The sequence below is a fragment of the Coturnix japonica genome, unplaced genomic scaffold (assembly GCF_054131305.1).
Source record: "Coturnix japonica strain WE unplaced genomic scaffold, WE-NBRP24 Scf053, whole genome shotgun sequence".
NCBI classification, from domain to species: domain Eukaryota; kingdom Metazoa; phylum Chordata; class Aves; order Galliformes; family Phasianidae; genus Coturnix; species Coturnix japonica.
Window position 1 is genome coordinate 1312557 of NW_028188956.1, and position 15013 is coordinate 1327569.

A 15013-nucleotide genomic window follows, 5' to 3' on the forward strand; every position below is an offset into this window, starting at 1 on the left:
TCTAACAGATGTCTGCTGCATACTTGAAGAATGAGGCATAACGGAGTTTGCAGTCATCTTTTAGAACGTGTGTAGAGGAGAGAAAAAATGTGTTCAGAAGCAAACCAGAAATGAGAAACACTGTAAATACAAAGTAAAAGTAGAGAATAAAAGTGTATTCTAAAGAGGGGCTGTTGTTTTTGAATGACTTTGACTGGTCTGACATTGTATCTGAACAGTGCAGGATAGTAGCTCTGTGCGGGTAGTTACAAGTTGTTATATCATGTCTGTTGGCCGTTACTTGTATATGAAACATTCAGACAAAACAGCTTTCAAAGCCAGAAAGAAATTATGTTCCTGGTTTAGTGCATACTGTGTCTGTTCAGGCGTATCAAAGCCTGTTGCCATTGGCTGTCCCAGTCCAGAGGGGCAGCAGAGCTTCCCTTTGCCTTGCTGCCCTTCCTCCAATAAGAGCTGATATAGCATTAGCTGTAATGTACTCATTTAATTCTTTAATGACTTGTAATCAACAACTGAAAACATGCTTTCCTTGAGCCTTGGTTGGAGAGACCTTTATTTTTAGCCATTGAGTTGTAATGAGATGGGGAATTTTATTTTTAAAGTAAGTTCCATATTTGTAAGCAAAGCTATGAGGTGCACGTTCTAAACAGCAATTACTTGTTCAGAAAAATCTGTACTGACTGCTACCTCTGAACTCATTTGTTGTTGGCATTTCCTCACGAGAGCGTTCTTTAGCATCTGTCTGTAAATTATGCTCATTACACAAGCATTTGCATGCCTGGAACCTAAATAAATGGTCAGTGTGTTTTCAGAGAGTGGGTCCGGGGGTTCTACACTGAAATGCTGCGTTTCCCATGAGTGAGAGAAGCACTTGGCAGCAGCCAGTTGGCCATGGGTTAAATCAGGTGAAGAAGATATTTAGTATTCTGCTGAACTCTGAGCCTTCTTGGAACTACATTTGCAAGAGGCTTTGAGGCTTACTAATGTCCCTACAACTCATTCCTGTGGGCCTCTCTTTCAAGGCTCAGCTGTAATAAAGCTCTTGAGTGCTGAGAACAAGATTTGCAATGTCTTTAAACATAGATATTATGCTGAGTTACGGCTATTCCCTCTATTTTGCTTATTTGCCCATTTAATAACCTATGCCTTATTAAGTGTTTAAATCAGTTCTCTACATTTTACCGAAGTGTTAAGGTAGTAATTGATAGGATGAATAGTAATCAAACTACTGGAACTGAAAATCAACAATAACTCCTCATGGTTTTAGTGTATATTTTCATGCGATTTAAAAAATGATGATGCAAACAAGAAGGTATAATTAAAATCAAAGAGACTTCTGATCTTTTGATTGTAGAGACACGTGTTTATTATTACAAGATTCATTTATCTGATAAACTGGGGTAACTTCATTGCTAATGGATCCTTTTTTTGCAGTACTGCAAAGCAATTCATACTGTATTTATAAATAATGGAATAAGGACAGTCTCAAAGCATGCTACAGCAGTGACCTTAGCAACAATGAATGAAGGCAGTGAATCCATTAAAAAGTTGTTCGCCATTGAGATTTATAGAATAGTTTGTGATTCCACAGCACTGTTTGCTTCTCAGGAACAGGCTGATGGCTGTGACAGTCACTCTTTCAATAAATAAACATTTACAAAACATGGAAAGACAATTCTGAAGATGACTGTGGAGCATTGCGGTACGCAGAGCATTTGTAAGGTACATGTAACACATGAGCGATGGCTTTCATCTGGGGTCTGATACCAAGGATTTTTGCTTTGTAAATTAAAATTTGAGGGAAAGAGGTGATTGGAGCACAGATGTTATTCCAGCAAACACCAGCTGCCGGTGTTCTTCCTCTGGTTGATGATGGAAGCAACTTGCTTGTGAGGCTAGAGTGGTAAGCAATAGCACTGGACAGCATTGTGCACCTTCAAGTGTGAAATTTTATCATGAGTCTTTGTGATAAATCATCCCTATTACAGACCAGGGCTGTTAGATGGCACTGCTTTCAGGATTCATCTGATGGAGGCTTAGATCGAGGTTCTTTGGTTATCAGAGTTGTAGTTAAGTATCACTACTGTGTTTGTGCTCCATACAGATGTTAGTTAACCTCTAAGTGCTGATCTTCCACTGCATCTAGCAGTAGTTTGGGTACAGGTATACCTGCATTGAGTGCATAGCTGCTTGGGACTGCTCTGGGCTGGTGGTGAGGCCACAAAGTCCCTCTGCTAATAAGAGACCCTGCTTCAGAAGGGTCAGTGAGGCGACAGTGCCACAATCTTCACATCCTTTCAATGAGTACAGCAAATATTTGTAGTCGCTGAAGCAATATGTAATCAGTCTTGTTTCCAGAGAAGATTTATCTTATAAAAACCCTCAGCAACATAATTCTTTTCACGACATAAATATCCAGAAGAAAACGTCTTTACAAATAAAGGCTGTCTCTTTAAAAAATATTTTCCTATTATCCAACAGTTTCCCAAGTGAATGAATTGTCCTCATGAATTATATGGGACTGAACTTGCAGTTTATATTCCTGTTTATCTGTGAATCAAGCTCTTTCTTATTCCATGGCAGATTAATTCAGTGTGGCCCACATTTGAGAGATAAAACCCACGGGTCTGATTTTGTCCTAATATTTGAAGAAGGGATAGCAGCTATGAGATACGCCTTGTTTAATTCTGAGTTTGTACAAGCGCTGCTCGCTGTGGTTCATCAGTCAGGAGAAGAGATTTCTGAGCCTTCTTCAGCTGTTATTACATGTAGCTGAGAAGGGCAGGGGTAGAAAAATGAGGAAAGTACAATGGTAACTTTTTGTGAAGAAGAACTGTGAATTTCATGGTTTTAACTTTAAGCAATTATATGGAAATACTTTCTTTCTTTTTTGGTTTTGTAAGATGTGAAGTTACCAGAGCTCTCTTGGTCCTGTAATTCAACTGCAGAAGAAGTGCTATGAAACTACGGAGACCAGAGTCAGGACAAAGCTTCATGTGTTTCCAGGTCAGGGTGTTGTTATGGTCTGGGCTGGTGGTGGTAGCTGTGGAGGTGTGCACTGGTTGGCTGGCAGTAATTGGTGGCATCTCTAGTTTGGCATCAAACTATGGGAACAGTTGATACAGTCAAGGGTAGGACCACCATCCAGAGGGGTAGAGGCAGGCTGGAAGAAATACTGTGAATGTGGACGTAGACTAGTCAGGTAGAGGGCAGCCTGAATATAAGTCATCAGCATGTTCTGACTGCTGATGCCATCCTGGGCTGTATTAACAGGGACCTAGCCATCAGACAAATAGAAGTGGTCCTTCCTTGCTTGCCACTCATTAGATTGCCTTTAGCCTATTGTGTCCAATTTTGGGTGCCCCAACATCACAGACTCTGATGAAAGGGAGGGAGGAAAGTGAAGGCCACCGAGTGAGTGGTCAGGGCAGGAGCCAGCACCCTGGGACAAGAGGTTGAGGAGTGATGACATTGTTCAGGCTCGGGCAGGAAAGATTTGGGGGGGTCCTGGGAGCAACACCTCAGTGCCTCCAGGATGGGGTAGAGTCATTACTGCACTGAGTGGCTGGAGGGTGAGAGACAAGGGGTATGGGCTGAAATGAGAGGTTATAGGGGTGACAAAAAAACAACCTGAGGGCAGCCAAGTACTGGAGCAGGTTATCCAGAGGGACTGGACCATCTGGGAGGCTTTAGAGAGTCAGTGGGGAGAAGAGATGACCCTGCTCTAAGCACAGAAATGGACTAAATATGATGCCTTAGATATTACCTGAGGCCCCTTCTGACTGAAATTATTTCAGGTTGCTTCATTCCATGCTAACAGGGTCAGGTGTCAGGCCCTTCCTTTTTGAGGGTAGAGTTGTTCTTTGGTAACCAGAAGCACTGTGTCTGAAAAAAAAAAGTGCCTGTGCTGTGATGGAGCTGCTGGAAAAGCAGATTGATGTACTGGGAGAAAGAGTTTGCTGTTTCAAAGAAAGTTCTGTACTTTCTGATTTGGGTTCTCAGGGTTTCCGAAGGCTGTTTTTGCAGTTGAGCATTTTGACAGTTTTCTTTTCAAGTTTACATTCAGTCTTTAATGGTTGCTGTAATTTTACTTTTAAACAGCGCAGTTCTTCAAAGGCAGCAGTGAAAGAGCATCAGCTGAGGTCTGTCTGGTGATCATGAGGGGTTCTCAGTGGCTCATTTCTTCAGCTGTCATTTGTCAGAACACACTCATGTAATCTTAATGAACAATGTGCAAAGCCATTAAAAACTCAATTACGGCTTTCTTTTTTACTGCAGACGTGAGAAAATGCAATCATAAAGTGCTGATGTGTAAACACAATAGCCACCATCTGCTACAGAGCAGCATTTCAGCTCTAAAAGAGGGTGTATGTTGCAGATGCATCAATAATAGGAAGCTTATCAAGGCATCATTATGCACCAAGCAGGGGAAAAATTGAAATTTATGGCCAGCTAGAGAGCTCTTCATGGTTTAATTCCCCAATTTTCGGTGGTATGTTTAATAACTATAAGAGAGTGCCTTTTTATGTTCACTGTCATTTGAATGGATTTTTAAAAATAAATTTATTTACCATCTTTCTTTTCTCCATGCTTTTGACTGATCTGAACGCAGCACATTTGGTTTTAGTTATTCAGGAAGGTGGCAAAGCCAGCAAGATATTAACTGATGTAACCTGTTGGTTCAAGAGCACTAAATTTAATTGACCTCATATTCAGCTCCTTTAATGAGCATTTACTTCTGTGTCCAATAGAAACAGAACAACCCAACAACTTTCACACAGCAGAGATCATTTCTTCTCTTCAAACTTTCCCATTTCAGTGTCTATTTGATGACATTTGAACTTTCCAGATGGAGGTAAACAAAAACAGCACTCAGTGTTTTTTTCTGCTCTCATTACTGTTCAAAGTCAGTCCAAATCAGAGTTTCTTCAAGGAATCTTTTGTTTTATACACATTCATGCCTGGAGAAATTTAAATAGGTTTTCAGTCATTCATTGATCAATAATTTCTGTTTGTGACACGTTAATGCATTCCCTAGTTCTTTATATGAGTGAGAAATGTGACAAATGGCTTGTTGGTGCCAGACCCGCTTGTACCTCTTTTATTTGCACATACAGGCCTATAAATTCAAAAGAAGTCCCATCAGCTTCAATTCTGCGCTCATGTTAAAGAAGTCTGTCAGGCTCTGAATCGCAATGTGTCAGTTTTTATTACAGCTAATAAGGCAAAACACGCTTGTCCTTAAAAGGCTGTTCTGAACTCTGTTTGTTTGTTTACTTATTGCTGATCTCAGAGCTACTGGTAAGCAATGCGTCCTGCCCAGAAAAGCTTTAGTGGCATGGACAGGTAGTCAGTGCATCCCAGCTGCTGGTCCAGGAGCACACAGAGCAACCTTTGGAAGGTCCTTGAGGGTAGGGGATGGGTTATGCATTCATAACCCATATGTTCACAGTGCAAGAAGGGAAATGAGAATCACATACAGCTAGGTTTGTTTGGAGGGTAATTTGTGGTAGAGGGTATAAATTATTCACAGCAGTGAGATTTTGTGAGATAGCAACGTTCTTGTACCCACTGTCAGTCATGGCATGGGTGAAGTTTAATAATATCCCCTCCTAAGGGCAGGCTTGGGGTGTTGAGCACCAACTTGACCTGGCAGGAAAAGACCTTCCTGAGGCAGCTGCTATTTGAGGTCTCTGTGGAAGTAAGAGCAGGTAGAGACACCAGATGGCACAGTTAAAGATGGGAGCAGCACCAGTAGTGGAATTTTTTTTTATCTTTTTCACAATCATGTAAAACAGTCTCTCCCCTCAGGACTTTACTGGAGACAGTTATGATCTTAGAGCCTTTTCTCTTGTATTTCTAGGCATGCTATGGGGTGTGGGTTTTTGTTTCTAAGGCATCCAGAAATGAGAACCAAGGCTGTGAATAACATGCAAATGGCAATGATTTTTTTTTTTTTTTTTTTTTTTTTTTTTTGGTAAGGCTATTCTTCCCATAACGAAGGCTGATTATTTTATTAAGTGTTTTTTTGCTTGATGGATATTTCACTCACTCACATTGTGTCAGTCTCTATGTACAGGCTCTATACTCCAGAGTTATTGTACAAAAGGCCATTGTCGTTCTGCAAATAGGGTATGATTCATTTTTGGTGGGTGTCAAAAACTAAAATTGTAATTATTGCTTTGAACTTTTACTAAAAGCTGATGTTTTTCTCCCAGAGGAATGCTCCTTATTTTCATACGTGAATCTGTAAAAGTGAAATCCTCCTTAAGTCTTTCTATCATTGAAACGCCTGCCTGATGTAGTACAGTTCAGGACCCTGTTGTGCTGGGCACTGTATAGCTTCAGAGTAGATCTTTAGGGCAGGGATCCATCTACTATCCAAATAGATAAGGATTTCCAAATAGGGAAAGGATGAGGAAGACACCCAGAAGTGAAATGATGTGTGCTAAGATCTGATCAAAGATGGAACAGAAATGAATGACCTCTTCTTTACTGAATGTTTGCTTTGGCTGTAGCATCACCCCTGTATCTTACCTGTTGGAAACTGTGCTTCCTGGTCATAAATTATCCCAGGTGATACAGTCTGAGCCCAAATCTCAGATTGCCACTATTTTAGTTTATTTGGGTGGATCAGAAGATTACTGCAGCACTCAGTGAGAAACTAACTGACGAAGGGGGTTTTGAGTTTGACTGAGAGCAGGAGTGAATCAACAGAGAATGTTTATCAGTCTCACCTTACAGACTTTGATTATTAGAGAAAAAATTGAAGGCTTGGATTCAGCTTTTCTGTTTCTTGAGCTCTTTACTGTGGATTTGGAATCTCTGGATTGGGGGCCATTGGGATTTTTAACCTATCCAAATGAAAGATCGGATCGCTAGAGAGCACCTTACTGTAGCTTTTTTGCTTGTACCGCCTCATCCCCAGCTGTGCCTGCACTGTGCTCGAGTTTTCCAAGGTCTCAGGAGCGTGTGTGATTTCTTGTGAAAGATGCACTTTCTTCTGCATCCGTGCTTTGCAGTCCTTTACAAAATGTATACACATATCACATAAACAGAAACAAACCAACAAACCACCAAAAGCAGTTTTGTGTGAGGAAGTGGCTGGTATCTGGTGGCTTAAAAGAAAATAAAATAGAATATGTATGGCTGTCCACTGGACAAAACTGATCAGAATGTTTATCTGGCTCATCTGAGTGTCTGTCAAACTGCTGTGGCACGGAATTGGGGAAGTCAATAGGTTAGAAGTGAGGCAAGGCTTTTCAAACACAGTGTGCTGTGAACTGCAAGAGGCCAGTAGAGAAATACATTTGTAGCATGACTTGGCAGCTGCAGCAGGACTCTGAATGTCAAGAAGGCTGCATTTGATTAAAAATTATTATGCCTAGCTGCTGACACATAGATTTTTTTTTTCCCCCGGATCTTGGTATTTTCTTCAGCTTTTTCTGCGAGTGTCTGCACACACATAAAGCAGATCCCTTAAACAGAATTGAATCAAATAACTCTCATAATGTTTTTTCTTATTGCTAACATTTGTCACCTTGATGCATCTGTAAAGAGATGAGTTGAGACACAATGTGCTGTAAAATAACTGCTTGATGAATCAAAACATGAGTTCAACATCCAGTGCCATGCTTAATATGATGCAAGCTTCAGGGTTAACAAACTCATAAATTGCCTTAGTATAGATTTCTCTCCTAAAATTCAGCCGGTCCTTCCATCCTAGAAGTGTAATTGTCCTTGTTGCTGTATTGCTAGTTGAGATGTTGCTCTTGTGCTAACAAGCCTAATTCATCTAGGCTCTGTACACTGGGTTTTCTTAACACCTTGCTGCTTTCCAAAGCTTGTACCACCAAGATACAGTGTTCCCGGGTACAGATTGGCACTAAGGTGGTAGAGACCATGCAGGCAAATGCCAGCTGAGAATGTGATCTTTTATAGCATTCTTTTGTGTTGAATGTGCCTTTGGGAAAGTAGGTATTTGGGGCTGTACGCTGTAGGAGAGCCCTGTGGCTTCTTGGAAGGTAAATATGACTTTGTTTAGGGTGACTCTTTTATTGCAGTGTTATAAAACTATAAAAGCAAAGTTGTATTTATAATTTCTAAGTTATCTAATTAAGGCGGTTATAGCTGGCCATGAATCTATTTGTATTTATACCCTGTAATTTAGATCTCCTTTCTTTTCTGTTACCTAACAACTAGCATAAAATAGCTAGTTTGAGTTCTTAGGAGGAACTGTTTTGTTTGCTGGCTTCTAAAGGAATCATTGACTTTTCTAGGGAATCTGCTTTAACTGAAAGAGCTCAGCAGATGTTTAGTATTCATTCTTTTTTCCCTTGTCTGTGTACAGGCTCCTTCATGATGGTGAACAGCTCTGGACGGGCATCCGGGCAGAAAGCTCACTTACTTTTGCCCACGTTGAAGGAAAATGACACACATTGCATCGATTTCCATTATTACTTGTCCAGCAGAGATCGTTCGAGTCCTGGCTCTCTGAATGTCTACGTGAAAGTGAACGGAGGACCACAGGGCAATCCCATATGGAATGTCTCAGGGGTTGTAACAGAAGGATGGGTGAAAGCAGAGCTTGCCATCAGTACTTTCTGGCCGCATTTTTATCAGGTATGAGTTCACAGTATTTCTCTGTCTGTTTCCATTGAGTGTCTGGCTGGGTGTGAGCTATGAGCTGTTGTTAGCAATAAGTCTTCTGAAAATTAAATACAGCTTTTTTTCCCCGCATTTTTTTTTTTTTTGCATCAGATAGAGTTTTCATATGACAGTTTTATAGCAAGAGATGATAGAGACATCTTGACTTAATTCTTCTCACCCTTTTTCTTTACATATGTTCTCAGGTCACAGAGGAAAAGCTGGGCAGGTGAAGTAAATTATTGGAAAGTTAGAACCCACTTATGTATCATGAAATATGCATGTAAACGGACTTGGATTGGCACTTCCCATGCACACAATGGACTCATATACTCCTTGTTAAGCAGTGAAGACATGAGAACTCTTATCTTCTGATTTTTATCGTTTTACATTCAAGGGAAAAAAAACAGTGCCTGGGAGGTAATTGCACCCTACACCTTGCAGGAAAAGGAGAAATACATATTATAGTGTAAGAAAAAAGAGCATGAGTGAGATGGGAATTACAGTAAAAGAAACTATGAAAAGGCATTGAATGCTCTACGGATAGAAAACAGTAGGAAGAAAAGCTTTTTTCTTTTTTTTTTAAATAACTGGGTAGTAGGTCTGTAAAATCTGAGCTAAAGTAGAACACTTTAATGTTCTGCCTCCAAAAAGGAGCCAAGGATTTCAGCAGAATAGATAAGAGCACACTGTACAGGGTGAAGGGGAATATGGGATAAAGAGATGCAAATGCACTGGAAGTGGTGTTTTAAGGGCTGTGCACAACTTGTCACTCGCTCTGAAATCATATTAAAGTGATCGATACTACTTTCATATTAACATCAACCAGAATCTGCTTCGTAGTAGGTGCTGTACAGAGAGAACAGAAATGATCTTTCACCCAGGTAATCAGTGCTTGAAAAACCTGGAAAAGACAGTCTGATCTCAAACTACGAGATCCAACTGTTAGATATACCAATACCAGACTTCCTGAACCTCATTACATCTTTTGCAAGTTTTTTTAGAGGTCAGGTTTGCTTTTCCCGAGGAAGAAAATCCTTTAAATCAAAGAAGAATTTTGCACCGCTGTGCAAAAACGAAGAGCCTAAAGGCAACAGTGACTGCCTGGGAGTGGTTCCTGCCCAGAAAATGCAAATGTTCTCTCTCTTTTTCTCTCCCTCTCCTGAGCCTCACCTTTATGATGGATAAAGTTCTAATTTCCCTCTGCTAAAGTATGGCTCTTAAAATGTTGTCAGGGATCTGATAGTCTGCTCTGTCCTTGGTCCCTAATTTTGTCCATTGGTTTCTGCAATCTAGTGACTCTCTATGTTTAAGGAAAAAAAGAAAAAAAGAAAGAAAACTTTAAGCTCTCAAAAGTGGGGGGGAAATGCAATCATGGAATTTTATCAAAATTACTGTTGGTTACATCGTAACACTTGTGGCTGAAGGAGTCCAGAGGTGGCATGGTGATAAAAGCTTCTGTGTACCGATGCCTGGGGAACGTCTCATTGACACTCACAATCCAGATTATGCTGTGAGAGTGTTATTTGTCAACTTTAAATCAAAACTGCACGCCCGGAGGACAGTTTGTGCAGAAGAGGCCTGAATGGATATTCTGTATTTCAAAAGTACAAGGTAACACAGGGGGGAAAAAAGTATTTCTCCTAAATAATGAAATCTACGTCAAGAAAAATGTTTATTTTCTTAATACCCAACAATTACACCATCAGTAATTGCTGTGTGCATTGAGAAATCTGAAGCCAACTGCCCAGGATGCAAGGTATTGACAAGTGCCCAGAGCTTTGGAGGTGTGAGTAGCAGCAAACCAGTGCTAGGCCTATTGCCAGAGGGTCGTGGTTTGGGTCTGGCAATTCTGCACAAGGGTTGTATGAGTCACCTACATCCAGAAGCACTCTGCTGAGGTATTAATGTGATGGTGGTAGAGGTTTATCAGCTCTGCCCATGAGTTAGTTGTGCCTGGATTCCCAGTCTGCGAGCGTTTGTAGTGTAGTGAGAAAAATCTATAATAGCTCTAGGAGAAAGGTAAGACGTGTGCTCTTGAATTACTGCATGCCACGAGGATTAACTTAGTCCCAGAATGCACTGAGCACAGCACTACAGTCTGCCAGGAAGGGGTGTTTTGATGTACTGATCCTGTGTACTGTATTGATCCATGCCTGAAGAAGTCTGTCGTACCACGACAGATGAGCCACGCTACATCACTAACACAGACATTGCTGGTAGATAGCAGCAGTGAAATGTGGGTTTGTTTATGGGTAAGGAAACATGAAATGAATCTTGGTATTTGCAGTTCTCAGGAGCATTTAAGAATGTTGAAGAGCCAAACTTTGCATTTGCGAATTATATTAATTTCTGAGAACTTCCAAAAATGTTAAGTATTAAACACTTGTTCTTCAGCCCAGGTGCTTCTGCTCTGCCCACTCTGACAGGGCTGAAGTGGTGCAAAACTGTATAAAAGGGTGAGAACAGTGTGGAAATCTGAACTGAGAAATAAAGAGATCTGAGAGTAGAGTTAAAAAGGTAATAAAATAGCTGTCCAAACAAAGCAGTGTGAATTGAGACCCTCTGCTCTTGTCAGTGATTTTGGCAGCAATGTGAAGATTAAATCCATGGTCTTTTTAGAAGCTGACACAGCTGCTACCGACTCAAGGTTTAGGTTATTTTGTGCTCTATTAAAGACACTGAACTGTGTCACTAATTAACAGAGGTCAGTCCGCTATGTGTTTGTTTTTACCTCAAAGAAGCGGGGAATTATTCTTTCCAAGTTCTTGGCTTTCAGGAAATTGAGGTAGTAATTCAGCAAAGCTTGTAACTTCTCAGCTATAAGATAAGCAAAGTAAAGTTTGGTGGCTATGAAGGCGCAGTTTAATCCTAGTCTGAAGGGAGTCACAGTAATTGCTGTGTGACCTTAGCAGTAAGTGCCGTGTTTATCATGAATGAATTTTCATTTATCAAATAAATTGTCATTTCCATACTGAGGACATGCATTCTATTCCTTGTTTATACAGTCCTTAGAAAGTATTCTTGAACACAGGAAACATTTATTGATGGTTTGATCATCTTCCAGATATTTGCTACCTCCTCTTATCCTTCGGACAACCTATTTTTTGCCCACCTTCATCTGCTGCAGAACTCTGTTTATATTGCTAGCACCTGAGCTTTTCTTACTTTGTTTTTTCCCCTTTATTTCTTTATTCTACCTGTTTTTATCATGGCATTTTTCTAAAGAGCTTATTTCAGGAGTGCTCCCACTTGGAATGCTTTGAACTGAGGGAGTAGATCTTAAGATATCATGGGAATATAAGTAGAAACTAAATTATGGAAGCCCAAATGCAAAGCAAAATGATTAATGGCAACCTGATTATGAAGTACATGCTGCTCCACTTTTGTAGCTTGAGCTGTGGTGGTCGGCATTCAAAAAGCTGAATCTTTTGTTGAGTTACATCTTCCAATGGAGGAGATGAAGAAAAGGCTCAATAGTGACAGGCTAGGAATGCCAAATTTTATTTAAAGTGGGAATAGCAGTGTTGAAGACTGGCTTTTAGTAGTTAACAAACTTAATGGTGTTCTGGTAATGATTTTGATAGTCACGAATTATCCTGCAAAAACAGTGGCTGCTGCAGTAGTAGTAACTGTGCCAGCTGAACACATTAATTAGCTTTGTCCTTGTAAACTTTACAGCATTTAATACTGTTTTTTTCCTGAATTTTATTTTGCTTATTTGGCAATAGTTAATTAGTTTGAATTTTACCAGTCTCCCAGAGTCCCCTTGCCCTGCCCCAAACTCTTTGCACACAGTATTTGTATTGTACTTATAGAACACTTCAAATCAGATGTAATTGCACACGTGTGTAATTGGTTTCTTTGCTCTTCCAAATGGAAGCAGTACATAGTTCTCACTAATCCTAATTAATATTGCTCTTTTTGTTATCTGTGTCAAATTGATTTTCTGTCTTTGACATGTGTCTTCATGCTGTATTGCATAGGTACCCCTTTGTTATTAATGATAAAATGCTTTGAATGTATCAGACATTGGAATAGGAGTGGAATGTGGTGACTGGCCAAAAGACTAGTGCAGTTCTTTCTAAGAAAACCTTTTCTTTGTATTTCAGGTGATATTTGAATCTGTCTCTTTGAAAGGACATCCAGGGTACATAGCTGTGGATGAAGTCAGAGTTCTTGCCCATCCATGCAGTGAGTATTCTTTGTTCTTCTAACCGTCTCAATGCGTTAAATACCAGGCTTTGCAGTCTATAATACTGGGCTTGGCAGTCTTAAGTTGTGACTTATCCAATAGTGCCAACTGTAAAATCTCTTCTTTTTTGGTATCCCCCAAAACAACTAAAGACAGCCAGCCTTGTGCAATTAAATAACTTGACAATTTGTGCAAAAGGCAAAGGTGCTCTGATTCGGTCACTTGTGCCAGGATGTTTGTGGAAGTTTCTCATTGTAGAAGAGTCACAAGAACATAAAACTCTGTTTTGTTGTTTCGGAATTGTTCTGCTGTAGGAAAAGATCTAAATGTTTCTGATAATGTCCTGCGTGGTTAACTTAAGGAAATAAGACAAATTGGTTCGATATATAAAGTAGTAAAATAAGAAAAGACATATCCTAAAGGTATCTCTCAAAAGAAAGGTTTTTGATTCTGCATGAGTTATTTAATAAATAAATCTCATTTAGACTTACACAGCAATGAAAACTAATGCAGGTTCATTACACTGTTCAGAAATATTTGTTCTGTTTCTCCTACCTTAGCTGTACTATGCCCAGCTTACATTTTTCCAGCATAGAGAGACATTAAGCCTCTACATTTGTGTGCGCACTTCTTTGGTTTCTCTGTGCATCTACCGAGAGGCTCAAGGACTTTTGTATCCCTACACTGTGTATGGAGCATACAGATTTTTAACAGCTTTCATGTTCATTGATGAGTTTAGACATATCTCTTTAAAATATAGTATTTTTAAAAAGGAATCCATAATAAATTAATGTCTTTTAGTGCTTGAATTATTAATTGTTATGTAGCAGATTAAATTGAATTTATGGGTGATACTTTGGCTTATTATATTTAGGTTTGTTTATAACTTTGATGCTGTAGTATTTCCAGGTGGCCTGATGTCCTTTGGGAAGGTAGCCCACCACCCCCATCAGGTTGGAGCTTTAACAGCCCCTTTCACTGGTTCTTAGTTTCAGTAAATGAGCAGCAGCTCTTCCAAACAAAATTCTGTGGGTGAGGTTCACCCATTTTATTTCAAAGAATAGCAACCATTCGCAATGTGAGGTACATGGCTCTGCTCAAGTTTAACAGGACATTTCTGATAACTGCAGTATGGTTAATTGCAGTTTAACTGAATTATATTTGTATTTACCATGTGCTTGTTCCTCGGGCCTTTGGGTGTATTTACTTCATTAAGAAATACTTACAATCTGTGTTGACCAGATGTTGCTGATAACTGGCAGCCTCCAAACAAATCCCCCAAATGATGTGTATGCATTCCAAAGCATGTTTGGTGGTGACTGATCCCTTTACTGGGAAAGAGGCCACAGAACCAACTGTGAGGCAAAGACAAGAAGGTTATGGGATTAAAAAATATATAGCAACCCCAAATCCTGCTTGGTGAATTATTAAAACTGATGTTTAAAACTCCATCTCCAAGTACATGCAGGTTCCTCTGGAAAATTAAATGCAATCTTGGTGACCCAAAGCTGGAATTACTCAGACTATATCCAGTGCATTTGAAATCAGTTGGCAACCTGCAGTGTGTGCAGGTCCCTACAAGCTATGAGTTCTCTGCAGTCTTTGCAAATACTTCTGTCTGATTCCCAGTGTTGTCTTTGCTGTTCAGTAGTGACACTGTACAGACTAACTTTGCCCCTCGGGTTCATTTTACAATTGTTAAAACTCAAAGCACAGGAATGAGGAAGCTTCTGATTGAGCCTGAATGGCACTTGAAATTATTGGTGTTATGTTTTAGTTTTGAGGCTGGTGTGGCTATATGTGCCTGATTTGGAGCTCACTCATACCTGAACATAGGCAGAAGTCACTCCTAAATAGCCTGCAAGCAGCACATAGTACTTGCTTTGCTGCCTGTCACCCAGAGGTGGTTTACCAGTTGGCTTTGACACGCTGCTCTGACCCCTAGAAAGCACGATAGTACAGAATCCCTGCACTTTGCTTGAGTTGTCAGCAAACTGGGCATATGGAGAATGTGGCACAGGAATTAGATAAAAACCTCTGACGTAGCATGCGGGCAAGGGTTTTCTGTTCATGTGCCTGTAGTAGACAACCATCTATTTGCCAGGCTTCCTGCACACACATGCCTACATCTTCTGAACCTATTTAATTCCAATAGAAAAATGTAGGTTAGTT

General features: G+C 40.1%; 1 protein-coding gene across 1 annotated transcript in view; it reads left to right on the forward strand.

Annotated features, from left to right (window-relative positions):
- LOC146752055 (receptor-type tyrosine-protein phosphatase T-like) overlaps positions 1–15013 on the forward strand; it is a 99363-nt gene that overhangs the window by 46230 nt on the left and 38120 nt on the right. Inside the window, exons 2-3 of the mRNA XM_085533069.1 lie at positions 8351–8622; positions 12759–12840. Coding sequence (XP_085389195.1) covers positions 8351–8622; positions 12759–12840 — 354 coding nt within the window. The remainder of the gene's footprint in view (positions 1–8350; positions 8623–12758; positions 12841–15013) is intronic.